At 44.7% G+C, this 27,106-nt stretch overlaps 1 protein-coding gene across 7 annotated transcripts in view; it reads left to right on the top strand.

Moving 5' to 3' along the window:
• The window catches only part of GOLGA4 (golgin A4), a 267,321-nt gene that overhangs the window by 14,801 nt on the left and 225,414 nt on the right, over positions 1 to 27,106 (top strand). For all 7 annotated transcript variants that reach the window (XM_073630579.1, XM_073630577.1, XM_073630578.1 and 4 more), the window contains exon 3: positions 9,950 to 10,042. In XM_073630579.1, coding sequence (XP_073486680.1) covers positions 9,950 to 10,042 — 93 coding nt within the window. The remainder of the gene's footprint in view (positions 1 to 9,949; positions 10,043 to 27,106) is intronic.

The raw sequence follows: 27,106 nt of genomic DNA, 5'->3' as shown, positions 1-27,106 counted from the left end.
AATAAAAATTTCTCCTTTTAAGAGTTATAAGCGGAAGTGACGTTTGACATCGCTTCCACCCTTCCATGCCGTGAAGCCGAGCAGGGGCCATCTTCCCCTCAGTCGGCATCCATGGGAGAGGACGCGATCGTCTCCGCTGCTACCAGCGGGTCTGGTAAACGGCGGAGACGACCGGAGTGCGGCGGGAGGGGGTTGGGGACCTCTCCCGCCAATGATAAAAGTGATCTTGCGGTGAATCCGTCTTAGAGACCACTTTTATCTCATAGAGAAACGCACAGCGTTCCCGAAAATAGTATAATAGTCGTATAGTAAGTATTTTGTGTCAAAGTACCGATGTCCGGGTACGGTGATTTGCATGAAGTGGTTAAAGCAACGCAGTGCTGGATCGCAAAAAAATGACCTGGTCATTAAGGGGGCAAATCCTTATGGTCCTTTAGTGGTTAAGATGAAACCACCTTCTGTGTGTAGCAGCCTCCCTAGCACCCCTTAATTACGTACCTGAGCCCCATCTCTCTCCAGCGATGTCCACGAGTGACTCGCCTCCTGATTGGCTGAGACACAGCGGCGGCACCATTGGCTCTCGCGGCTGTCAATCAAAGTCGGTTAGCCAGTCAGGGGAGAGAGGGGGCGGGTCCGGGTCGAGGCTCAGTGTTTGAATGGACACACATATCTGTGACTCGGCTTGGGTGCCCCCATAGCAAGCTGCTTGCTGTGGGGGCACTTGACAGGAGGGAGGGGCCAGGAGCAGCAAAGAGGGGCCCGAGAAGAGGATCCAGACTTCTCTGTGCAAAACCTACTGCACAGAGCAGGTAAGTATAACATGTTTGTTTGTTTTTTTTTTCTTTTAAATGGGACTTTACAATCACTTTAAGCCTCGTACACACGATGAGAAGAGAAGTCTCAAATAAATAGGTTGCTAAACTTATGAATATTCTCGTTCGACAGATTACAACTTTGGAAGTGATGTAACGCGTTTTATTGCATTGGAATGTACTCTTTTGTGTCCGAGCATGCGTATTGCGTAGTCTTGCTCTTCCAGATTTATTTTGGATGAATAGTGCACTAATAAAACGTAAGTCGTACTGATAATGTACGAGAAAAATTTTTGTGTTTTGTCCCTTCAGATAATTTTGGATGAACTGTCGTGACCGGCTCTCGAAAGCTGTGTACTAACGATTGAATTATCATGTGATCGCTTCTAAAGCGGTATTTTTCGTGCAAATTTCTGATCCTGTGTATGAAGCTTTAGACAGCTGTCCACAGAACAAGTGTCCTCATTAGAGATTCCTCTTACCTTGTTCTGGGGCCAACTCTAAAATGTTCGATTGCCCCATAGGCTGGCCATACACGTTCAAATCCCTTGTACTATTTTCCTTTAGAGTTACCTTAAACTATGTTATGCAAGGGCCTGCCTAATTGGATACAATTGCAACAATTGATTGTTTAGGTTTGACCTCATCATATATGGTTTTTGCTAAATCTAAACGAAAATTGTACAAGAAAATTAAATGTGCATGGCCAGCCTTACTTTCTGTTTCGGTAAAAATTGTCACCAGTACAAATAGTGAGGCGACTCTCCCCCCGCTTCACAATCGGATTAACTCTTTTTCAGTCTATCCAAAACCCCAAAAAAATGGTTTGCCTGAAATGTATGGTCCAGATAAAGTCAGTGCAGTCATTGGTAGGTGGAGGTGAAAGAAAAATGTCATAGACGTTTATGGTGCTTAGATTATCTCTTATATCGTTTGTACATTATTCATCCACCCTCTGCTCCCAATACTACCAAATATACAGTGGGGAAAATAAAAATTTGATCCCTTGCAGATTTTGTAAGTTTGCCCACAAATAAATAAAGTGTCTATAATTTTAAGTAATAGAGACAGAATATCAACCAAACATCCAGAAAAAACACAATACAAATATTATAAATTGAGTTGCAGTTCAGTGCGTAAAATAAGTATTTATTTGATCCCCCAAAAAAACATAATTTAGTGCTTGGTGGAGAAACCCTTGTTGGCAAGCACAGATTTAGAACGTTTCTTGTAGTTTGTTACCAGGTTTGCACACATCTCAGGAGGCATTTTGGTCTACTCTTCTTAACAGATATTCTCTAAAACCTAAAGGTTTCTTGGCTGTCGCTTGGCAACTTCAAGTTTGGGCTCCCTCTATAAATTTTCTATAGGATTAAGTTCTTCGGGTCATAGTACGCATTTTTCTTCCTCCAAACACAGCGAGTTGAGTAAATGCCAAAGAGCTCAATTTTGGTCTCATCTGACCACAGCACTTTCTCCCAATCCTTCTCTGAATCATTTCCCTTGTTCATTGGCAAACTTCAGATGGGCCTGTACATGTGCCTTCTTGGGGGGGGGGGGGGGGGGGGCCTTGCGGGTGCTGCAGGACTTCGATCCAAGACGGCGTTTTGTGTTACCAATGGTTTGTTTGATGACTGTGGTCTCAACCGCCTTGAGATAATTCACAAGCTCCTCCCGTGTAGTTCTAGGCTAATCCCTCAATTTTCTCATGATCATCCTTACCCCATGAGGCAAAATCATGCATGGAGCTCCAGACTGAGGGCGATTGTTGGTTATGTTGTATTTCTTCCATTCACGAATAATCGCTCCAACAGTTGTCTCCTTCTCACCAAGCTTCTTGCTGGTGGTCTTGTAACCCATTCCAATCTTGTGCAGTTCTACAATATTGTCCCTGATGTGCTTTGACAGCTTTTTGGTCTTGCTCATGATGGTGAGGTTTGAATAGAAGAAAGAGATTCTGTGGACAGGTGTCTTTTATACACATAATGAGTTGTCGTTGAGAGCACCTTCTTAAATTGACAGGACTAATTTGTGTACCACATGAGCACATACTGTAGCCAGTCTGTGGGAACCAGAATTGTTGTTGGTTAGATTAGAATTGTTGTTGGTTAGATCAAATACTTATTTTACTCACTAAACTGCAACTCAATTTATAACATTTATATCATGTGTTTTTTATGGATTTTTGGTGGATATTCTGTCTCTATTATTTAAATCACACCTATGATAAAAATTATAGACCCTTAATTTCTTTGTAAGTGGGCAAACTTACAAAATCTGCAGGGGATCAAATAATTATTTTCCCCACTGTATTTGATATGGGCATCATTGTGTTGTAAAAAGTAGTTTTCTTGCAAATTGGTCGTCCAGATTAGGGTAACTCATTGCAGTGCAGGTTAGTTGGTTTTTTGCAATGTGCTTGAAAAAAAAAATTGGTCACAGACACATGCTTACGCATTGTTGTTGCACATCACTGTAGTTGGATATCTGCTAAAATCTTAGCAAGCTGTAGATGTTAAAGGGAATAAATATCACTTGTCCATCCCACTTAGGCTCGGTTCACACTGGGGCGACTTGGGATCCGACTTGTACGCCCTCAAGTCGCCCCAAGTCGCTCCAGAAATAGTTTCAATGGGAGTTAACGCTAGCGTCTTAATAGACACTACTGAAGTCGCTCCGACTTCAGAGCGTACTCCCTGTACTACTTTGATCCGACTTTGATCCGACTTCAGCCTATTGACTATCACTGAAGTCGGATCAAAGTCGGATCGCCGTCTCGCATGATCCGACTTCGGCATGCGACTTGTGCTCAGATGATCTTGAGGGGAACTCCGCGCCAAATTTTAAATAAAAATCCGGCATGGGTTCCCCCTCCAAGGGCATACCAGGCCCTTGGGTCTGGTATGGACCTTGAGGAGAACCTCCTACGCCGAAAAAACGGCGTGGGGGGTCCCCCCCCAATCCATACCAGACCCTTATCCGAGCACGCAGCCCGGCCGGACAGGAATGGGGGTGGGGACGAGCGAGCGCCCCCCCCCCCCCTCCTGAACCGTACCAGGCCGCATGCCCTCAACATGGGGGGTTTGGTGCCTTGGGGGAGGGGGGCGCGCTGCGGCCCCCCCCACCCCAAAGCGCCTTGTCCCCATGTTGATGAGGACAAGGGCCTCTTCCCGACAACCCTGGCCGTTGGTTGTCGGGGTCTGCGGGCGGGGGGCTTATCGGAATCTGGGAGCCCCCTTTAATAAGGGGGCCCCCAGATCCCGGCCCCCCACCCTATGTGAATAGGTATGGGGTACATGGTACCCCTACCCATTCACCTAGGGAAAAAAGCGTCAATAAAAAACACAGTACACAGGTATTTAAAATAATTTATTAGGCAGCTCCGGGATCTTCTTCCGACTTCGGGGGTCTCTCCGGCGTCTTCTCCCGGTGTCCGCATCTTCTGCCGGCTCCACCGCTATTTTCTGGCGCTCTTTTGCCAGCGGTGGTCCGGACCTCTGGATCATCTTCTTCCCTCTTCTCTTCCAGAGATGTTGACACGACGCTCTCCCCAGCCAGAATGGTTTCTGTGCGCTCTGCAAGGGACTTATGTAGGCGGTGACCCCGCCCCCTTATGCCGTCACAGTCCCTGGGCATGCTGGGTCTGTGACGTTTTAGGAGGCGTGGTCACCGGGTGATGACCACGCCCCCTTATGACGGCACAGCCCCAGCATGCCCTGGGACAGTGACCTCATAAGGGGGCGGGGTCACCGCCTATATAAGTCCGTTGCGGAGCGTTCAGAGACCATTCCAGCTGGAGAGAGCGTCGTGTCAACATCTCTGGAAGAAAAGAAGAAGGCAGAAGTCCGGACCACCGCTAGCAATTGAGCTGCAGAAGATAGCGGAAGAGCCGGCAGAAGATGCGGACACCGGGAGGAGATGGCGGAGAGACCCCCGAAGTCGGAAGAGGACCCCCGAAGTCGGAAGAAGATCCCGGAGCTGCCTAATAAATTATTTTAAAAACCTGTGTACTGTTTGTTTTATTGACGCTTTTTTTCCCTAGGTGAATGGGTAGGGGTACCATGTACCCCATACTCATTCACATAGGGTGGGGGGCCGGGATCTGGGGGCCCCCTTATTAAAGGGGGCTCCCAGATTCCGATAAGCCCCCCGCCCGCAGACCCCGACAACCAACGGCCAGGGTTGTCGGGAAGAGGCCCTTGTCCTCATCAACATGGGGACAAGGTGCTTTGGGGGGGGGCGCACACTGCGCCCCCCATGCCCCAAAGCACCCCCCATGTTGAGGGCATGCGGCCTGGTACGGTGGGGGGGGCCGCCAGCGAAGTCGCCCGTCATGGAGGCGACTTGAAGTCGCCTCGTAATTTGCCGAAGTCGTGCCAAAGTTGCGCTGAAGCCGCGTTGAAGTCGCGGTACAAAGTCGCGTTAAAGTCGTGTTGCCCATGTGTGAACCGACCCTTAGGCTGCTTTCACACTGAGGAGTTTTTTCTCAAGCGCTTTTTCGTTACAAAAAAATGCCAGAAAAGCTCTAGAAAAGTGCTTCCAATGAAATAAATTAACGCCTAATGCCGCGTACACACGGTCGGACTTTCCGGCATACTTGGTCCGGCGGACCAGAGTGTGCCGGACAATCCGCCCGTGTGTGGGCGGCGGCGGACTTTTCCGGCGGACTTCTTCCCAAAAGCCCGCCGGACCTAGATTTTAAACATGTTTGAAATCTTTCCGTCGGACTCAGTTTCGGGCGGAAAGTCCGCTCGTGTGTGTGCTGGTCCGACGGAAAGCCCGCTCGTGTGTAGGCTGGTCCGACAGACCAAATACGACACGAGGGGATGGTATTGCATCTCGCGCTCGCTGCAATAGGAAAAACAAATCTTCCTATTGCGGCGAGCGCGGGGCATACCAGGCCCTTAGGTCTGGTATGGATTATAAAGGGGAACCCCGCTACGCCGAAAAAACGGCGTGGGGTCCCCCTAAAATCCATACCAGACCCCGATCCGAGCACGCAGCCTGGCCGGTCAGGAAAGGGGGTGGGGACGAGCGAGCGCCCCCCCCCCTCCTGAACCGTACCAGGCCGCATGCCCTCAACATGGGGGGTGGGTGCTTTGGGGGAGGGGGGCGCCCTGCGCCCCCCCCCCCAAAGCACCTTGTCCCCATGTTGATGAGGACAAGGGCCTCTTCCCGACAACCCTGGCCGTTGGTTGTCGGGGTCTGCGGGCGGGGGCTTATCGGAATCTGGGAGCCCCCTTTAATAAGGGGGCCCCCAGATCCCGGCCCCCCACCCTATGTAAATGAGTATGGGGTACATGGTACCCCTACCCATTTACCTAGGAAAAAAGTGTAAGTAATAAAACACACCACACAGGTTTTTAAAATATTTTATTAAACAGCTCCGGGGGGGGATCTTCCTCCGGCTTCGGGGGTCTTCTTCCGGCTTCGGGGGTCCCTCCGCTTCATCTTCTCCCGGCGTCCGGTTGGTTCTTCTCCGCTCTCCGGCCTCTTCTCCCGGTGTCGCAGGTCTTCGGCCGGCCCCTCCGCTCTCTTCATGTAGCTCTATTGCGAGCGGAGGTCCGGACTTCTGGGCTCCTGGGCTTCTTGGCTTCTCTTCTCTTCCCCCAGATGTTGACACGACGCTCTCTCCGGCTGGACTGGTCTCTGAGGGCTGCGTTGTGACTTATATAGGCGGAGACCCCGCCCCCATATGATGTCACAGTCCTTGGGCATGCTGGGACTGTGACGTTTTAGGGGGCGTGGTCGACCACGCCCCCTAAAACGTCACAGTCCCAGCATGCCCAGGGACTGTGACATCATATGGGGGCGGGGTCTCCGCCTATATAAGTCACAACGCAGCCCTCAGAGACCAGTCCAGCCGGAGAGAGCGTCGTGTCAACATCTGGGGGAAGAGAAGAGAAGCCAAGAAGCCCAGAAGCCCAGAAGTCCGGACCTCCGCTCGCAATAGAGCTACATGAAGAGAGCGGAGGGGCCGGCCGAAGACCTGCGACACCGGGAGAAGAGGCCGGAGAGCGGAGAAGAACCAACCGGACGCCGGGAGAAGATGAAGCGGAGGGACCCCCGAAGCCGGAAGAAGACCCCCGAAGCCGGAGGAAGATCCCCCCCCCGGAGCTGTTTAATAAAATATTTTAAAAACCTGTGTGGTGTGTTTTATTACTTACACTTTTTTCCTAGGTAAATGGGTAGGGGTACCATGTACCCCATACTCATTTACATAGGGTGGGGGGCCGGGATCTGGGGGCCCCCTTATTAAAGGGGGCTCCCAGATTCCGATAAGCCCCCGCCCGCAGACCCCGACAACCAACGGCCAGGGTTGTCGGGAAGAGGCCCTTGTCCTCATCAACATGGGGACAAGGTGCTTTGGGGGGGGGGGCGCAGGGCGCCCCCCTCCCCCAAAGCACCCACCCCCCATGTTGAGGGCATGCGGCCTGGTACGGTTCAGGAGGGGGGGGGGGCGCTCGCTCGTCCCCACCCCCTTTCCTGACCGGCCAGGCTGCGTGCTCGGATCGGGGTCTGGTATGGATTTTAGGGGGACCCCACGCCGTTTTTTCGGCGTAGCGGGGTTCCCCTTTATAATCCATACCAGACCTAAGGGCCTGGTATGCCCCGCGACGGGGCTCGCAAGGTGTCAATCTAGCCGATAAAAGCGGCAAGATTGACATCCTTTTCTAGTCCCGTCGCACCTGAGTCACGTTCAAAATGAACGGACTTGTCCGTGTGTGGGCAAGTCCGTTCATTCTGAAAGTCCGCCGGAACTCCGGCGAAAGTCCGTCGGAAAGACGGGCGGACTTAGCCCGCCGGAAAATCCCGGCGTGTGTGGGCAAGTCCGTTCGTTTTAAAGTCCGGCGCACCTGGCGGACAAAGTCCGTCGGAAAGTGTGCCGGACCAAGTAGGATAGAAAGTCCGCTCGTGTGTACGCGGCATTAGTGTTAGACGCTTTTACAAGCATCGGGAATTTTTTCTGCTAAACCGCTGCTGCCAGGAGGAAAGGCTTCTAGGAGAGTTTGCGGAACGTCCTATGTCAATGAGGATTTACTAGGGAGTAGCATAAAATCCTCTGTGAGAAACTGAAACCGCAGTAAGACTTTTTTAGTAGAAGCAAAGCAAAATGTAGTGATCCCAGACTGTTGTAGAACATAGCCAACCGCATATACTGTACATTTTACAAAAATAAACCAGATTCGTGCCGACAGTGACTACAGAATGTATACATCAAAAAACAATCAGCACCAATATAATGCAACTGACATAAAGAAAATACATGACCTTGTCAACACTATATCCATATTGAGTCCAAATTGTAAACTCAGCCCAGAAGCCTATCCATGTTTAGATCCACCAGGACAAGCCCAGGCACATCTAACCATGGGTCCCAAAGTTTCTCATATTTTCGTGAACACCCTCTATGCTGGTAAATAAGCTTTTCCATTCTGTTGGTGCCTCTCTAGTATGATTTTCCCATTCAAACTTGTCTAATAGATTAAGCAAACAAGATTTGAGGTCTAAAGGAAGTGACACTTGACATCAAATCACTGTGGTCCCGCCTACACCTAGTGCACATTAGCGTAGGCCGCAGTCCCATAGTGTGTAATCTGTGAGGGGTATAGTATGCCCTCAAAAGAATATAGAGCTGGTGTCAATCTTTGAGGCACATTTAAGCTGCAAGTGGTCACAGCCTGCAGAGCTTCCTCCCATTGATCACCATATTCTTGACCAATGTCAGCAGCAAAAGATGTTCGTGGATACCAGCAAGGATAATGGTTGCATACAGCCCTGTAGAGATGGCTATTAGTGAATGGCAGCAGCAAACCAATGATATTGTGCATAGCTAGGCAGTAAGGACTTTTTAATATTATGACAGTCCCATCCATAATGGCTCCCGATGAAAAGCGGACAGCCCACCTTGTATAACAATCCATTTTATCAAGAAATGCAAAGTGATGTTTGTAGTAGGTAGAAAAATATCACAGATGGCTAAGTATGTCTACATGTAGACAAATACTTATCTTAATTTACCAGAATGACCAAAAATGCTTTCGTGATATTGGAAAGTCAACAGACCAAACACCAGTAAGGGGAGAGGTAGTCTGAAGGTAGCAGCCTAGCAAAACCACTATGGTAGTGTGGTAAAGGGGCAGCTATGTCCAAGAGGTTTTAACGCATCCCTAATTTACTTTTTAACTAACTATTCTAGCTTGTATTATACCCTAAGTCTAACCATTTGCCAACCGCCCTATATCAGATTTACTGCTACAGGGCGGCCGTTCTGTGCAGAATCACATATATATATATATATATATATATATATATATATATATATATATATATATATATATATAATATATGCAATTAGTCACAGCAGAAGCCGATTAGTGGTTGCCTGCCAATGGATGACCGCTGCCACCTACTGATCGGCGAGGAGGCAGGCTGAATGGAGCTCTGCCTATGTAAACAATGCAGAGCTCCATCCTGTCAGCGGGGATGTGCTGTTTTTTTTTTTTTTTTTTTCCCTGCAATGGGAATAAAATCCATCACATCCCTTAGTAAAATCAGCACTGGCGTCACTGGTTCCCGCAATATCGCAGTCCCGCTTGAAGTGGCTGATCGCCGTTGTTACTAGTATAAAAATTCCAGTATATATCCCATAGTTTGTAGACGCTATAACTTTTGCGCAAACCACTCAGTATAAGCTTATTTGAATTTTTCTTTTCTATGTAGCAGAACACATATTGGCCTAAATTTTATGAAGAAATTAGATTTTTTTAAATTGTTGGAATTTTTTGTTTTATAGCACAAAAAAATTAAATACCCAATGGTGATCAGATACCACCAAAAGAAAGCTCTATTTGTGGCTATAAAAATATATAAATGTAATTTATGTACAGTTTTGCATGACCGCACAATTGTCAAAGTTATGCGGTGCCGTTTAACAAACAATGGCCTGGTCATAAAGGGGGATAAATCTTCTGGAGATCAAGTGGATAATATGACCAGTTTACTATTATTCTATAATACTATATTATTTTTGCTTTAAATACAGGCAGAACCAAAACTTTACTGTAAGAATATGAGTATATGGGGTCCATAGGTGGAATTGAGACTGCTTACTTAAAAGATCTTTTATGTATTAGGGTAATCCAAGATCAGCGTCATCGGGAAACAGGAGTCGCACTTCTTCAATGACAGATCAGCAGGATGAGAGTACAGCAACTCCTGACAAAGAGGTTAGTAATCTATTCTTAGCATGTCAGTCTGTTTTCAGATGAGCCATTACAGGATTGCAGTTTGCTATGCAGACTGTAGGAAGATTTGCTGTCCTATGATTAATATTCACCTTTACATAAATCAGTAGATCACATATCCCTATTTGGAAAATACCTGTTGCCTGGTTTCCAGAGCCTTCACTACTTTTCTAGACTCTCAGTAAGCAGATCAGGAGTTTTTGCTGCTTTTGGAGTTTTACTTCTTCCAGAGATCAGTGTTTGAAAAAGTCAGAAATGGGAAGCTAGCTTCTGTGTTTTTCTCATACAGGTTTCCTACAAAAAGTACCTTTCCCTATCATGGATAGAAAACCAATGTTTCCAAGCAGCTTTAATGTAGGTGAAAGGTCACTGTGATGAGTTATTAGAAACTGCAAAGAGGTTACTGTTTTTCGGAAATTGTTATGAACAATACAACAGCCCCCTACACATATTTAGTACAAGATTTACATAGCAGTTCGTTCTGCACATCTGTGAACTGCTTTCAGCAGATAGTGGGCTGAAGTCTGCTGATGTCACAGAGCCAGTCTAGTTTCGGGAAAGATCGCGACCACATGGTCGGGATCCACCCCCCATGCCTGGACTGGCACCCAGCTCAGCCTCTCAGCGTGACCGCTGAGAGGCTGAGCCGGCTATTCCCGACCCTTCCACAGACCAGCGCTCTATTTAGCTTGGCGGGGGGGGGGGAGTGGAGAGCCAGTGAATGACAGTCACCATCTCTCTGCTCACGGAGCTCAGAGAACTGAGCAATCGGAGGACTTTGATCACACAGTTCTCAGTCTTAGGGCCGGTGGGGGACAGATGCAGCTTCAGATTGATGCTGCATCCACCTAGGTAAGTATGATTTAAAAAAAAATTCCCATACTTCTTATCTTTTAAGATGTTTTACATTAACATGTATGTAAACCCAAGAACAAAAATTGATAGTATTGCAGTTGTGCTAGTTTTCATTTTTCACTTTTTTTTTTTCGAACTGTTAATCCTGCCGTCTGCATACTTTCTGTCCTAGGGTGACAACTGCACTGAGCAATGTTGTCACCCTAGGACAGGGAGTGTGTTAGGACTACATAACACCCCCCTCTCTTCTCCAGAGAGGGGTGTTTTGTAGTCAACTGAGAACACAGGGAACAAGGCCAACTAATTACAGTCCAGAAGCAGAGCGTACCGAAATGTGTCATCTTACAGGATTTCTGGCTGGATGAACAGCTATTTTTTTTTTTTTTTTTTTATTTGCACTTGTAGAACAGATACAATTAAACTATTTTAATGGTATATTTACCAGACCAAAATGGAGAAAATATAAGAAGTATATTGTTTATATAAAATTTAAGTTGATCGTTTTTCATATGTACTGTATACCTGAAAAACATATTGGCAGAGCAGAGAAATATGCGTGAAAAATCTCCAGGTGTTAGGCGGGCTGGGTTTTTTTCATCACACATTTTATTTTTTTGTGGATAGAGATGAAGATAGCTAGGCTCATCAGAATAGTCATTAATGATCGATTAACCAAGAAGGTCAGTTTTATGTGTTCCTAAACAGATACATTTGTACATGGTCCCCTATACAGATGGAGTATGGCTGTATATTCGATATGTAGAGGGAGAACCTATAAATAAAATGTGTGGTTACTGAAAACACTATAGTATATAGTTTCTCTAATTCCAAAACAAGATGCTCCCTTTCAGAAATGCAGTGTCCTTCATAATTCCTGTATTATCAAAGCCCAGAGCTGTAAGCAAAAAAAAAAAAACAAAACACATTGTTATATTTCCTTTGTAAAATAGTAATACATGTATAGAAGAAGAGCAAAGACAGGCGTTGTTTGAAGTTCATTTGTGGTGACAACCAAGGCCCCCTCCATAAATACAATGGCGGAGTGATCGTAGCCACACAGGAAGTGTGTTATTCACAGGATTTCCAGAATAAATTAAATAAAAGCCTGAAAAAGCAAAAAAACAAATGCAGTCTCATTGTTGGAGAACTAGTATTCTATATTATATCACATTTCTATGTTGGGTTTGGATACACTTTAAAAGGAGAGAACTAGAGGAGTTAGGACCACTGTTAGGTTTTTTTTCTGCTGTTGTTGACCCTGTTGGACACATTTTTCTCTGCTTAGTTTTTTGTGGCCACTAGGACAAAAAGTGAGCACAAATATTTCTAATGAGAAATAAAAGTACAGTATAACTAGATTGGAGCCCCTGTCAGATTTGTATTTTTCTGTGGTCACAGCATTGGAAAGTGAGGGGGACTCCCAATGTGGTGTAAAAAGGTGCTTTAAACTGCGCTGTCAGGACACACAGCCCCATATGATTCACTACATTCCTGTGTTTCTGTAAAAATTTAACATTTTGTGTGTACAATAGCAAAACATGCATACTGTATATATGATGGACACGTTCACATTTGTACTTCTATAAGACCCCTTTCACACTGAGGCGTTTTACAGGTGTTTTTGTGCTAAAAAATAGCGACTGAAAAGCACCCGTAAACTGCCTCTTCTACAGCCCTGAGTGCTTTCACACCAGGGCGGTGCGCTTGCAGGATGGAAAAAATGTCCCGCAAGCAGCATTATTGGGGCGGGGTGGGAGCATTGTATACACCGCTCCTAAACCGCCCTTGCCATTGAAAACAGTAGGCAGCGCTGCTGAAGTTGCCTGCAGGGCGCTTGTAACCCTTTCCTCGGCTGCTAGCGGGGGTTTAAAGCGCCCCACTAGCGGGCGAAAAGCGCCGCTATAACAGCGGTAAAGCGCTGCTAAAACTAGCTGCACTTTACCGCTAACGCCCCCCCCCCCCGCCCCAGTGTGAAAGTAGTCTAAGGAGGGTACAGTAACACCATTACCCTGGCATGTTTCTCAGAGTTATATCCAGAGGAGAGTTTTGGGGCAATTTTTCATATACTGTACAAGACTTTAGAATTCCAGCAGTATTAACTATTCAAGTACATTTGTATCTATTACTGAAAAACTCTGTATCAGATAAGACTTTAAATACTTACAGCATTGAAGTTTTTTTTTTTACCAGGTTACTCCAAGAAACCTGTGGAATAATGGTGACCCACCATGCATTCTTCAATAATAATGGAAACATAGGGAGGGTATAACATTGTATGCCTTGAAACAAGATAGAGTTACATCAATACACACATTACTGTCACCTCTTTCCCATGAAAATTTTAATGCCTGTACAGATAAGGAGTTGTTACTTCACTCTGACTTGCATGCTTATATGCACTACAGGTAACTAGTGTTTTTAGAAAGACGCCAGATCTGGTACTACTCTCTGTACAGCTTTTCCTTAATAGCTAGCAATAAAGTGTGTCTGAGACAAATAAAATGATTTTGTACATTCACATTCCAAGTGATCTGTCTCTTTAGAAATGCTGCAAGTACAGAAAAATGCCTGTTGATCCTACTGAAATCGAAATTTCTGTTTTGAGTTGATTGCTCTGTTGTACTGAAGTTCCAAGCAGAGTTATCAGCCTTGCCAGATTCTCTGATGCTGGACTACAAAACACCTTCCCAGTATGTTATAGAGCTGCAGAGTGGATGGGGCGTTCTGTAGTCCAGCCTCTGGTAAAGGCTGAGAACATTACTTAAGATTTCAGTGCAGCAAAAGCACCGTGTTGTCAGCTCAAACCAGAATTTGGGCGCACACTGTATTTCTGGTAGATAAGCTGCTTCTTGTCTGCATCATTTTTGAAGGGATAAAACACAGGGAAGGTGTATGTATTGCTGACATCTACTATACTGTATATGTGTGTTTTTGTTATTTGTTTTTTTTTTTTTTTTTTTTTTTTTTTTTTACATTTTGCCTAGGCATACACTTCAATACATTAAAAGGGCTGGAATACCTGTGGTTCCTTGAAATAAAAATGCTGCTTTAGGCTACTTCACTTGACCAAAGCCGCTGAGAGCCTGAGCTGGCTGCTCGTGCCCCCTCCTCAGCCCAGCACTTCAGCAAAGGTGGTGGTGGGGGGGGGGGTCAGAGAGTTGTGACTGACAGCCGATTGATTGGCGGTGTTTGATCCCTTGGTTCTCAGTGTTGGAGCCGGTGAGGGACAGATGCCTCACCAGACCGATGCTGCATCCAACTAAGTAAGTATTATTCTGCGAAAATGCAAACAAACCCATACATCTCTTTTAAATGTGTTTGTAATATTTTCGCTTCCAAGAAGTTGGTTACTATTGCATATGTCATTTGTCCTGAACTTCAGTAGATCTGCATTGCAGTGATGTGCTTTCCACATGTGAATAATTATTTTGGGGGGCCCCTATTTCAATACTGATAAATTTGTGATATTCATTGAAGCGTAACAACATTTTTCAAAACACTTGCCAGCATATGCTTCAGTGACCCACAACAATTATACAAATTTACTACAGTACTGCATATTTGCTCTGGGTCCCTAATTAGTTGGGTTGTTAATGAAGGATGAAAATGGCAGATCTGGATTCCTACACGTTTTAAAACAAGTTTGCAGTAGCAGTTCCAATCTTTCTGCCCTCGGGAGTCCCTTGTAAGAGCTAAGGCTGTAAGGCACATGTACAATGCTTGGAAATATAGAGGTTTCTCAGGCATGGAAGGTAATATGTATTACTGATATGGTACACAGATAATCCGCCCCTTTCTATGTGCCAAACACTGCGCTCATGGGATTAGCCCCTCACTCTAAGCAGCCACTTAATGAGGCAAACTCATGTAAATTAATAATAAATGATACACTATACACTCGCCCTCACCAATAGTGTAATCAAATAGCAGCGCTAAAGATACTAAAAAAATCTAAAAGAAAGAAATATATATAAGTGATTACTGAATGTGATACCTAAATATACAGCTGTTTGTTAACAGCACTAAATAAATAAGTGTTTCTAATAAACAGACATAGTGTGACCCATCTGTGTAATAATCTTAAATCTAAAAAAAATGTTCAACATATAAAGTCCAAAATTGAGTGAAAACGTAGTGAGTAATGGTGATAATATCAAAAAATATATATGATCTTCAGTGATAATATCTTCCACCACACCGCTGTGATTGTGACTTCCACTCCCCTTCAGCGAGTAAACTCACCAGCTCTTTTTGCCTTACACCCTCGTGTTCGGCTCACAGGCTTTTCCCACACAGTAGGGGGCAAAGTGATAACCTCCAATCAATCCCCGTATAGTTATCCGCAGTTTATATGCAAATGCTCTCAGCTCTTTTTGCCTTACACTCTCGTGTTCGGCTCACAGGCTTTTCCCACACAGTAGGGGGCAAAGTGATAACCTCCAATCAATCCCCGTATAGTTATCCGCAGTTTATATGCAAATGCTCTCTCCACATGAAAGAAAGGAAAAGCGATCCAATAGTGCAGTAACGCAACAAACTTTAATAAAAAAAATGACACTCTCCTCCACCATAGAACTCACATTTTACAAATTTCAATCAAGCGAATAGGCACAGCAATCATGGTCATCACCAACAACACTTCAAACGGTAACCTGGACGTATGGTGGTCACGGCGGACTCAGGTAATCTAATGGATGGTGACACTCTCACCCGTTCCCTGGAGTCTCCCGTAGCCACTTCCCCGCTCACTCGGAGGACTTATTCATGGGAATCCCATGAATAAGTCCTCCGTGACGAAACATGTCGGGGCGTGGCTATACGGCAATCGAAGAAGCTTGACATAGGACGCTGTGACAGGGAGCGCCATACGAGTGAGCGGGGAAGCGGCTACGGGAGACTCCAGGGAACGGGTGAGAGTGTCACCATCCATTAGATTACCTGAGTCCGCCGTGACCACCAAACGTCCAGGTTACCGTTTGAAGTGTTGTTGGTGATGACCATGATTGCTGTGCCTATTCGCTTGATTGAAATTTGTAAAATGTGAGTTCTATGGTGGAGGAGAGTGTCATTTTTTTTTATTAAAGTTTGTTGCGTTACTGCACTATTGGATCGCTTTTCCTTTCTTTCATGTGGAGAGAGCATTTGCATATAAACTGCGGATAACTATACGGGGATTGATTGGAGGTTATCACTTTGCCCCCTACTGTGTGGGAAAAGCCTGTGAGCCGAACACGAGAGTGTAAGGCAAAAAGAGCTGAGAGCATTTGCATATAAACTGCGGATAACTATACGGGGATTGATTGGAGGTTATCACTTTTCCCCCTACTGTGTGGGAAAAGCCTGTGAGCCGAACACGAGAGTGTAAGGCAAAAAGAGCTGGTGAGTTTACTCGCTGAAGGGGAGTGGAAGTCACAATCACAGCGGTGTGGTGGAAGATATTATCACTGAAGATCATATATATTTTTTGATATTATCATCATTACTCACTACGTTTTCACTCAATTTTGGACTTTATATGTTGAACATTTTTTTTAGATTTAAGATTATTACACAGATGGGTCACACTATGTCTGTTTATTAGAAACACTTATTTATTTAGTGCTGTTAACAAACAGCTGTATATTTAGGTATCACATTCAGTAATCACTTATATATATTTCTTTCTTTTAGATTTTTTTAGTATCTTTAGCGCTGCTATTTGATTACACTATTGGTGAGGGCGAGTGTATAGTGTATCATTTATTATTAATTTACATGGAAGGTAATATATTGGCATTCAGTTTCTTTTTTTGTCTTTGGAAACCAATTTTATTTTCTTATACAGAGGAAAGCTTTTATTTAAATAAGAAGTTTTTTGCTTTTAATGTCATAATATACAACTACTTTCTATGTTAGCGAGAAAACAATGTGTGCACTACTTTTATTTAGTTTCACTTTGTTACAAGGAAATTGACTGCACTGACTTCTGGATTAATCCAACATAAATTAAAAATTGAAGCACCATACCACATATACCAAATACCAAATTAAAATATTAAAATTGAAGCACCATAAGAGGTCCAGATGCAACTTTATTCTAATAAAAGTCAGAGGGATAATCCAAAAAGTATCCAACACGTTTCTGGGTCCAAATACGCACCCTTCATCAGGGCTTTATTAACAATACTATGAATAGACTAGAAGTAAACTGAGTCGTTTAAGTGTTTGTTAACCCAAAAAAAAAAATACAGATCCTGGTCCCTTAAAGCAGATTTAACAGCACAGTGCTTGTGCTATGTAATTTGCCCCTCTCTACTGTAAAAAACCTGTCTGTTTTTTCCACTTCCTGCGTCCCCCTTTCTTTGCTGACAACAAAAACCAGGGCTGCTGAGCCCTGACCACCGTGGTCAGTGAACGTCCCGCTGTCATCCGCAGCCCTTCTCTGCCCTCATCTCTCCCCCTCACTCTCGTGGAAATTCCACTATGTGCTGCACGTAATCCATGTCACTTTCAGCCTTTTGGTATAATGCACCTTAGTACGACCCTGTTACCCGTATCTTCCCAAGTAACACAGACATGAAGCACCATCCTTACATCCTTAGCGCCACAGCTCGACTGTCTGATAATGGGAGCAATCTTTATATAACAATAGAGCCCGGTTGCTTCACAAATCAGCCAATCCAGCACAGGCAAACAGGAAGAGTTGTACAAATCTCAACCGCTGAACAATGACTAGGAGAGTCTTATGAGCGTGTCTGGGCAGGGGCATTGTGTATGATTTCCCGCCCCCTGTCTCTGTAAGCCATCATCTTCAGCTAGACAAAGAAAGCCGCATGGCTTGCCTTGAAATCATGGATGCTGTCCCCAACCATAAAATTCAATGACTGCAGTTTTTACCGTTGCCGTGAATCCTTATTCTGCATTGTTCAGAGAACAATGCATATCCAGATTATTCTATCATTCCTGTGTATGGAAGATTATTTGCAGGAACACGCCATAGCCCCCCATGTGCTGATCAGACACACAGGGGTAAACAAGCGTACATCCCCCATAACTGATAAAGTCTTTGCAGAGCGAACACTTCCCCCCCAGACGATCGTCTGTGCATTGCACAGGGGCCCTTCCATGGCATACATATCCCCACTCCGCAAACACTTCTCTGCATCCTCAAGAAGCTTTCCACTACCAAAATGGGTCTCAACCAGCATCGGTCTGCCCCAGTCCGCTCTTTAGAGTGGGCAGCGGGAGAACTAACTCTGGGAGACACTGTGACAATACATATTAAATACATCTTCATAAAATTTCCACAACATCACCACCTCCTCCCTGCCTGTCAGCTCTGTGTTCTGTGTCTCTGTCTCCACCCCCGCCACGAATAGTACAAATAAAATCTTTGAAATGGTCACCGCCAGCCCCTCTATTATAGCCTGGCATACCACAATTTATTATTCTTTTATAAAAATGAGGCTTATAAATACCTCTTTAGAGCGATCTTCAGGCTCGTCACGTGACTGTCGTTTTCCAGGGCTACGGGAGGAGGGGCTGAGAGGCCATGTGACCTCCCCAGCTGACATCGGAGGGAGATCTCGGCCCCTCCTGCAGAAGCCATCCATTGGAGCTGTACTGCGGCCGTGAGTCACGTGACCGGCCTGAAGATAGCTCTAAATTGGTAGTTAAGCTTCGTTTTTATAAAAAGACTTACACAGTGTGCTATGCCAAGCTCTAATAGAAGGACTGGCATAGACTTATATGGCTTAAACACTTTAATGGCATTTCTAATGTGGTTACAAGCACAGGCCTTTTCATCAGTTGGTTTGGCAGCCAAGCCAGCTGCTGAAAAGGGCTTGTAATCACACAGGAAAATACCTTTTAAAGGTCCAGTTCACTTCTTGTCTATTCACATTGTTGTCAGTAAAACCCTGATGAAGGGGTGCTCTTGGACCCCCGAAATGCATTGGAAACATTTTGGATTTACCCCCTGATTTTTATTGGAATTAATGACGTATCTGGATCTTTTAGCAGTGGTGTGGCACTTCAATTTCAGTTTTTTGTTACACTACAAGCCAAGAAGACAATGGAAATCCTCTGAGTTTTAGAAGCTAAGATAAGCAGAAATGTAACTGCGCTAACCCAGTACAAGAAAATCTGCTACACAAAAATATGACAAGTATTCAAAATTAGGATGGTGTGAACATGTAGCGCTAAAACGTGCCAAAAACATGTGTTGGGATTAGGGATGAGCTTCGAGTTAAAGTCGAACTCATGTTTGACTCGAACATTGGCTGTTTGAAAGTTCGCCGAACAGCGAACAATTTGGGGTGTTCGCGGCAAATTCTAATGCCACCGAACACCCTTTAAAAGTCTATGGGAGAAATCAAAAGTGCTAATTTTAAAGGCTTACATGCAAGTTATTGTCATAAAAAGTGTTTGGGGACCTGGGTCCTGCCCCAGGGGACATGGATCAATGCAAAAAAAAGTTTTAAAAACGGCCGTTTTTTCAGGAGCAGTGATTTTAATAATGCTTAAAGTCAAACAATAAAAGTGTAATATCCCTTTAAATTTCGTAGCTGGGGGGTGTCTATAGTATGCCTGTAAAGGGGGCATGTTTCCCGTGTTTAGAACAGTCTGACAGCAAAATGACATTTCAAAGGAAAAAAGCCATTTAAAACTACTCGCGGCTATTGCTTTGCCGGTCCGACAATACACATAGAAGTTCATTGATAAAAACAGCATGGGAATTCCCCACAGGGGAACCCCGAACCAAAATTAAAAAAAAAAATGACGTGGGGGGTCCCCCTAAATTCCATACCAGACCCTTCAGGTCTGGTATGGATATTAAGGGGAACCCCGGCCAAAATTATAAAAAAAAATGACGTGGGGGTCCCCCTAAATTCCATACCAGACCCTTCAGGTCTGGTATGGATTTTAAGGGGAACCCCGCGCCAAAAAAAAACAAAAAACAAAAAAAAAAAACGGCGTGGGGTCCCCCCACAAATCCATACCAGACCCTTATCCGAGCACGCAACCTGGCAGGCCGCAGGGCGAGAGAGCACCCCCCCCCTCCTGAACCAAACCAGGCCACATGCCCTCAACATTGGGAGGGTGCTTTGGGGTAGCCCCCAAAACACCTTGTCCCCATGTTGATGAGGACAAGGGCCTCATCCCCACAACCCTGGCCGGTGGTTGTGGGGGTCTGCGGGCGGGGGGCTTATTTTGGTTCGGGGTTCCCCTGTGGGGAATTCCCATGCCGTTTTTATCAATGAACTTCTATGTGTATTGTCGGACCGGCAATGCAATAGCCGCGAGTAGTTTTAAATGGCTTTTTTCCTTCGAAATGTCATTTTGCCGTCAGACTGTTCTAAACACGGGAAACATGCGCCCCTTTACAGGCATACTATAGACACCCCCCAGCTATGAAATTTAAAGGGATATTACCCTTTTATTGTTTGACTTTAAGCATTATTAAAATCACTGCTCCTGAAAAAACGGCCGTTTTTAAACTTTTTTTTGCATTGATCCATGTCCCCTGGGGCAGGACCCAGGTCCCCAAACACTTTTTATGACAATAACTTGCATATAAGCCTTTAAAATTAGCACTTTTGATTATTCATGTTCGTGTCCCATAGCCTTTAACGGTGTTCGCGCGAACTTTTTTCCTGTTCGCATGTTCTGGTGCGAACCGAACAGGGGGGTGTTCGGCTCATCCCTAGTTGGGATGAATGTGATTCAATAACCTATAGGTGACTGCCCACCATAATGTGGGTGTGAATAAAGTCCAACAATATAATAAAAAGTGAAATCCAGTGTATGTGAAGAAATCTTCTAGTATGTGATTCATCAACATGGAAATCTTGAAGTGGAGAGAGATAAAACACTCTTACCGGAACCGGTGGATTCGGATGCCGGTGACACCGAATCAAACAGGCTTAGAGAACCAGATGGATGGCATCTCACGAGAGATAAAAATATAAAACAAAGTGTAGGGAACTCTCTCGTGATCACGTTTTTTATATTTGTATATTGGTTTGTCCCAATAAACCTATCCTTTTGATCTGCACGATTGGAGCACTCCATTGTTTTCTTTCCACATTTTTATGTGATATGAGACCTGGATCCTCCCGCTGAACGTTGCAGCTGTTCCAGACAAGAGGAGATGTGTTTTGAGATCCGGCACCTCCACTTTCTTCCAGGACAGCCATCCATCTGGATCTCTAAGCCTGTTTGATTTGGTGTCGCTGGCATCCGAATCCCCCGGTTTCGGTAAGAGTGTTTTATCTCGTTGGCACGTTTTAGCGCTACATGTTCACACCATCCGAGTTTTTAGAAGCTGCCTGCCCAGGAACCAAATTTACATTAGCATAAATACTTTAAGATAGCAATACCTGTGAGATAACCCTATGGGTCCAGTGCTATTTTTCTGCTTTCCTCAACTGTTCTGGATTAATCCAGAAGTCAGTGCAGTTAATACCCTCAGAAAGCCCCTTTAATGCCCCCGAAACACTCCCATTGGACTTTGTGCATTTCTTTTATAAGCCTTATGACAGCGTCTTCATATTTCTGGCAAATTTGCCAAAGGAATGTATAATGAATGCAGAGAGGGACAATGGCAAAATCTTCACAGTAATGCAGTTGGTAAAAAGTGATGGGGAAACGTGAAGAGCAACAAAAACCTGTCAGAAGATCAAATCCCTTGCACTCTAAAATATGCGTGTGTGTGTGAACGAATATTCAGGGTGTCCCAAAAATCCGTTAGCTGCAGAGATGGTTGTACTGGGTTGATTCTGATACTCTATCAAAGGGATGTAAAATATGATTTCTAATAACTTGAGGCCTATGGATCCAGACTTTTGGGACCCCTATTCTTGTTCGTACATACAGTGGGGACGGAAAGTATTCAGACTCTTTGCTGTGACACACATATTTAACTCAGGTGCTGTCCATTTCTTCTGATCATCCTTGAGATGGTTGTACACCTTCATTTAAGTCCAGCTGTGTTTGATTATACTGATTGGACTTGATTAGGAAAGCCACACACCTGTCTATATTAAGCCCCATACACACGATATGACTTTGTACAAACTTTCCCTTGGATTTTTGTAGAAAGGGCGTTGGCCATAAGTTTGTCTTGCATACAGATGGCAGGACTTTTCCAGCCAACTTTCACCAAATCACTTGGTTTTTCAGCTCTTTACCACCACCCTTTGGTCAACTTCTGTATTGCCTGATATTGTGTCAATCTCGCCACTTTTATTGGCGAGATTGACACCTTGCGAGCCGGGTTCACACTGGTGTGGGGATCTGACTTGGATCCCCGCCAATGCCAGGCACTGTGTTTGGTATGAATCTTGAGGGGGAACTCCACACCAAATTTTAAATAAAAACCAGGCCAGGCCCTTAGATCTGGTATTGATTTTAAGGGGAACCCCCTACGCCAAAAAACAGCGTGGGGGTCCCCCCAAAATCCATACCTGACCCTTATCCGAGCACGCAGCCCGGACGGTCAGGAAAGGGGGTGGGGACGAGTGAGCGCCCCCCTCCTGAGCTGTACCAGGCCGCATGCCCTCAACATGGGGGGGTGGGTGCTTTGAGGGAGGGGGCACCCTGTGGCCCCCCCACCCCAAAGCACCTTGTCCCCATGTTGATGAGGACAAGGCCCTCTTCCCAACAACCGTGGCCGTTGGTTGTCGGGTCCTGCGGGCGAGGGGCTTATCGAAATCCGGGAGCCCCCTTTAATAAGGAGGCCCCCAGATCCCGGCCCCCCCGCCCTATGTGAATGAGTATAGGGTACATCGTACCCCTACCCATTCCCCTAGGGAAAAAAGTGTCAAGAAAAAACACAGTACACAGGTTTTTAAAGTAATTTTATTAGGCAGCTCTGGGGATCTTCCTCCAGCTCCGGGGGTTCTCTCCGGTTTCTTCTCCCCGGTTTCTTCTCCCGGTGTCTGGATCTTCTGCCGGCTCCTCCGCTATCTTCTGCCGCTCTTTTGCTAGTGGTGGCCTGGACATCTGGATCGTCTTCTTCCCTCTTCTCTTCCAGAGATGTTGACACGACGCTCTCCCTGGCTGTAATGCTGTCTGTGCGCTCTATGATGACATGACCACGCCCCCTTATGACCTCACAGTCCCAGCATGCCCCGGGACTGTGATGTCATAGGGGGGCGGGGTCACCGCCTATATAAGTCATAGCAGAGCGCACAGACAGCATTACAGCCAGAGAGAGCGTTGTGTCAACATCTCTGGAAGAAAAGAGGGAAGAAGACGATCCAGATGTCTGGGCTCCTCCGCTAGCAAAAGAGCTGCAAAAGAGCAGAAGATAGCGGAGGAGCCCGGCAGAAGGAAGAAGGCATCGGAGAAGAACCAGAGAGCGCAGAGACGACACCGGAGAGAGTGAGAAGAGGCCTGAGAGACCCCGAAGTCAGAAGAAGACCCCCCGAAGTTGGAAGAAGAACCCGACAACCAACGGCCCTCCCCCAAAGCACCCACCCCCCATGTTGAGGGCATGCGGCCTGGTAGGGCTCGGGGGGGGGGGGGGGGCGCTCGCTCGTCCCCACCTCTTTTCCTGATCGGCCAGGCTGCGTGCTAGGATAAGGGTCTGGTATGGATTTTGGGGGGACCCCCATGCCGTTTTTTCGGCGTAGGGGGTTCCCCTTAAAATCCATACCAGACCTAAGGGCCTGGCATGCCCCCAGAGGGGATTTCCCCCTCGCCCTCGTGGCAATAGGAAAATGTGTTTTTCCTATTGCAGCCAGCGCGAGATGTACAGTACCCTGTCGCCGAGAACCAGCGCGATGGGTTCGCGCTGGAAACATTCTCGTGGCCACGTACTGTAGTTTGTACAAAAGTCCGATGCTTTTGTGTACATACGATCGGACTTTGCTCCATCGGACTTTTGTTGTTGGAAAGTTTGTCCGTTCGCACAGCCAACAAAAGTCCGATGGAAACAGAAAAAGTTTGTCCGATGGAGCGTACACACGGTTGGATGTTGCTCCAAAACAGCTAATTTGCATGTTTGTTGTCAAAAAGTCAGATCGTGTCTACGGGCCTTAAGACCTTACAGCTCACAGTGCATGTCAGAGTTTTTCTTTTTTAATAAATCTGCAAAAATGTCAACAATTCTGTGTTTTTCTGTCAATATGGGGTGCTGTGTGTACATTAATGAGGAAAAAAAATTGAACTTAAATGATTTTAGCAAATGGCTGCAATATAACCAAAAGTGAAACATTTAAGGGGGTCTGAATATGCACAGTATATATTATACATTTTTCCTTTTTTATTCTGTTTCTTTAAATATTTGAATACATTAATTCATGGATGTTTGTGAACATGTGCCCAGGGGAAATATGAAGCACAACACATTTTACAGTTTCTGAACAAGAGCAGACAGTATAGCTAACTTGGGGTGCAACACCTGTTGTTTTTATGACTATGATTTTTCTACATGCTTTTGTGACTATGATTTTTCTACATGCTTGTGTTGTGGTGAAATTCTCCATTAACTTGGATGCATAATGTTAAATGAACATTTCTTTGTTTCTTGCTGTCTGATGATGATTTGTTTCCTCATTCCATTGCATTAAATGGCAGATTCTGGCCGGGATGATAGCAGAGCCTGCTTTACTCTCTGAGTACACTATTTTTGCTTTGGACCATACCAAATGGTCTAAGCCACAGAGTGACAGTGTGGTGAGTCCCGCCCTTCCTTTCAGCAATGCCTGCAGTGTACTTACTCTAGAATTGCTTCTAGACCCCTCTAGTAGTAATTCAGTCCCTCTGTTAGTAGTAACCAGCACTAATCGTATTGTTACTGTGTGCTTTTCTTTGTGGAGTTTCCTTAATTTTTTTCTTGTAACCTATTACTTCTGTTAATGTGTGAGTGCTTCTAACATTTCCTTGACAAGCCTTTGCACGGTCCTAATTCTCAGTGCTTCTGAATCATTAATACACAGCTACTTGTCTCCAGGAAGGGCAAACACTAGTCTTTGTTCATGAGCTATGGAAGGAGAAGCCTAAACACAGTACATTTACTCATTTGCAAGGCCTTTAATGATTGAATCTGTCAGGATGCATGTTTAATAATAATAAATAGTCTCCATATCTATCATGTTTACAAGTATAAATGGTTTAAAGCGTATGGCGAGGAAAAATAAATACAACATAGTTAATACATTTCTGCAGTAAATGCACATTTCCTCATGTTTTATTGTTTTAAACACTCCAAGAACAGAAAAAAAGTGATTGATGTACCAGAACTATAGTGTGCCCCTACCTACATGACAACACATTGTATTTTTGGCTCTGAATTCAAAAGCATGTGTTGTCAGCACTACCTACTTAATTTCTGTTGCTTTAAAAAGAACACAGACCTCTCCCCATCTCCCTACCCCTTTTTCATCTTCATAACCCCTTCTTATGCACAGGCAGAGAGCACAAGCAAAATCGACAGGCATTTTATTGCACAACAAAATAGCCTTAATGAGAACATTTAGCAGATCAAAAAGGAGCAAATAAGAGCCATTCATTGTTAAGCTGGCCATACACACCTACATCTTTTTGGCCTCATGCACACTGGACATTATAATAATGTTATAAAAACGCCAGTAGCTGTGCAGTGAGTTTTTCAACTTTTTTCTCAACGTTTTTGCAATAGCGTTTTTAGCATTTTTTTTTTTTTTGAAAAAATTTTTTTTTTCAATGGATAAAAAACGTTAAACGCTAGTGAGCGATGTTTTTTGAGCGTTTATCGACATTTATCAGCGTTAGTACGTTTTTACAGCTGAAAAACGTCTCTCAGAACCCACTAGTTTTATTTATTTATTTTTTTACTGCTCAAAAACACCACTGCCCAAAACTGCTGATAACAACAGCCTATGTGTGCATGGACACATAGGATAACATGATGACTGTAGAAAAAAAATGTCTACAGCCAAAAACAGCTGCTATAAAAACTTCAAAAAACTTCCAGTGTGCATGAGGCCTTTTATTCAGCCTGAATGAAAAAAATGAACCGATTGCTTCATCCTGTAGAGGAGCATTTGGGCAGAAAAAACGCCTGATGTGCCTACACGCGTGTAAACGTGCCTAAACACTAGGCGCGTTTATTGCTTGAGCATTCATCGGCTTCAGTGGCCATAATAAATTAAAAAGTTAATATTCTGGCCAAAAGAATGAACATGTTTGAATGCGGCTTTTGGCATGTTTTCTAACGCTGCTTTTCTCCTGCATGGAGAAAGGCGTTTAGAAGAGGCCAGTGTGCATGAGATCTTAGGGTTTACATAAATTTTAACTGATCTCTACAAAAATAGTATTTTCTTTAAATTGTTTTTTTTGATATCTCGCTAAAACAACTGTTTGTTTTGTATACATTGGCAAGAAAGAGTATGAATAGAGTGGAATTAACTAGTTTTCTGCATAAATTTGGCATAAAATTTGATCTAAGTCACAACAGACAAACACCATGTACTTAAAGAGGAACTGCAGTCTGCTTGCATAGTTTGTAATAAAAACATCTTTGCCATTCTGAAGCTTCCCTCCAACCACTTTGCATATTATTTTATTTATACTGTGATTCTGTACTTGCCAAACATGCTGCAGAAATCTACCTCCACTGAGTCAAACCTGAGGCAAACCTGCAGCTGTCATTGGCCCTTATATGACTCAACCCCCCCCGCTGGCAAACTCTCACGAGAGTGAGAGCTGTGCATGATGTCATAAGCCTAGGCTTTTTACCAGACAAGAAACAGGAAGTGGCCCGTATAAGATATTTACTGGCAGAAAAAAAATGTTTTACTATCCAAAGTTAAAACAACAAGGGCAGAAGATTTAATAGATGAATAAATAACTGAAGGTCCGCTTTAAGATAATAACACACAAAATTCCAATTTCTCGTGTCTTCATTGAACACACCCATGAAACATTAACAGGGCTGTAAGAAAATGGTAAGTGAACCATTGGCGTTTATAGATGGTTGAACCTCCTTTGGCAACAAGGACTTCAAGCAAACTCTTTCGGTAGCTCTGGATCAGACTTCCACAACGTTCCGGAAGAATTTTTGACCATTCCTCTTTACAAAACTGGCTCGGCTCAGACACATTTGTAGGATGTTTGGTGTGAACAGCTCTCTTGAGATCATTCATCTCTATGTTCAGTGACTTATGTATGTTGGACTCACGAACAAGGAAGTTTGCCAGTTCCAGTGATGTCTTCAAGCCTTTA

Source organism: Aquarana catesbeiana, linkage group LG05 (genome assembly GCF_042186555.1).
Source record: "Aquarana catesbeiana isolate 2022-GZ linkage group LG05, ASM4218655v1, whole genome shotgun sequence".
NCBI lineage: Eukaryota > Metazoa > Chordata > Amphibia > Anura > Ranidae > Aquarana > Aquarana catesbeiana.
The sequence above is the reverse complement of the archived record's forward strand: the minus strand, read 5'-3'. Positions and strand labels throughout refer to the sequence as shown.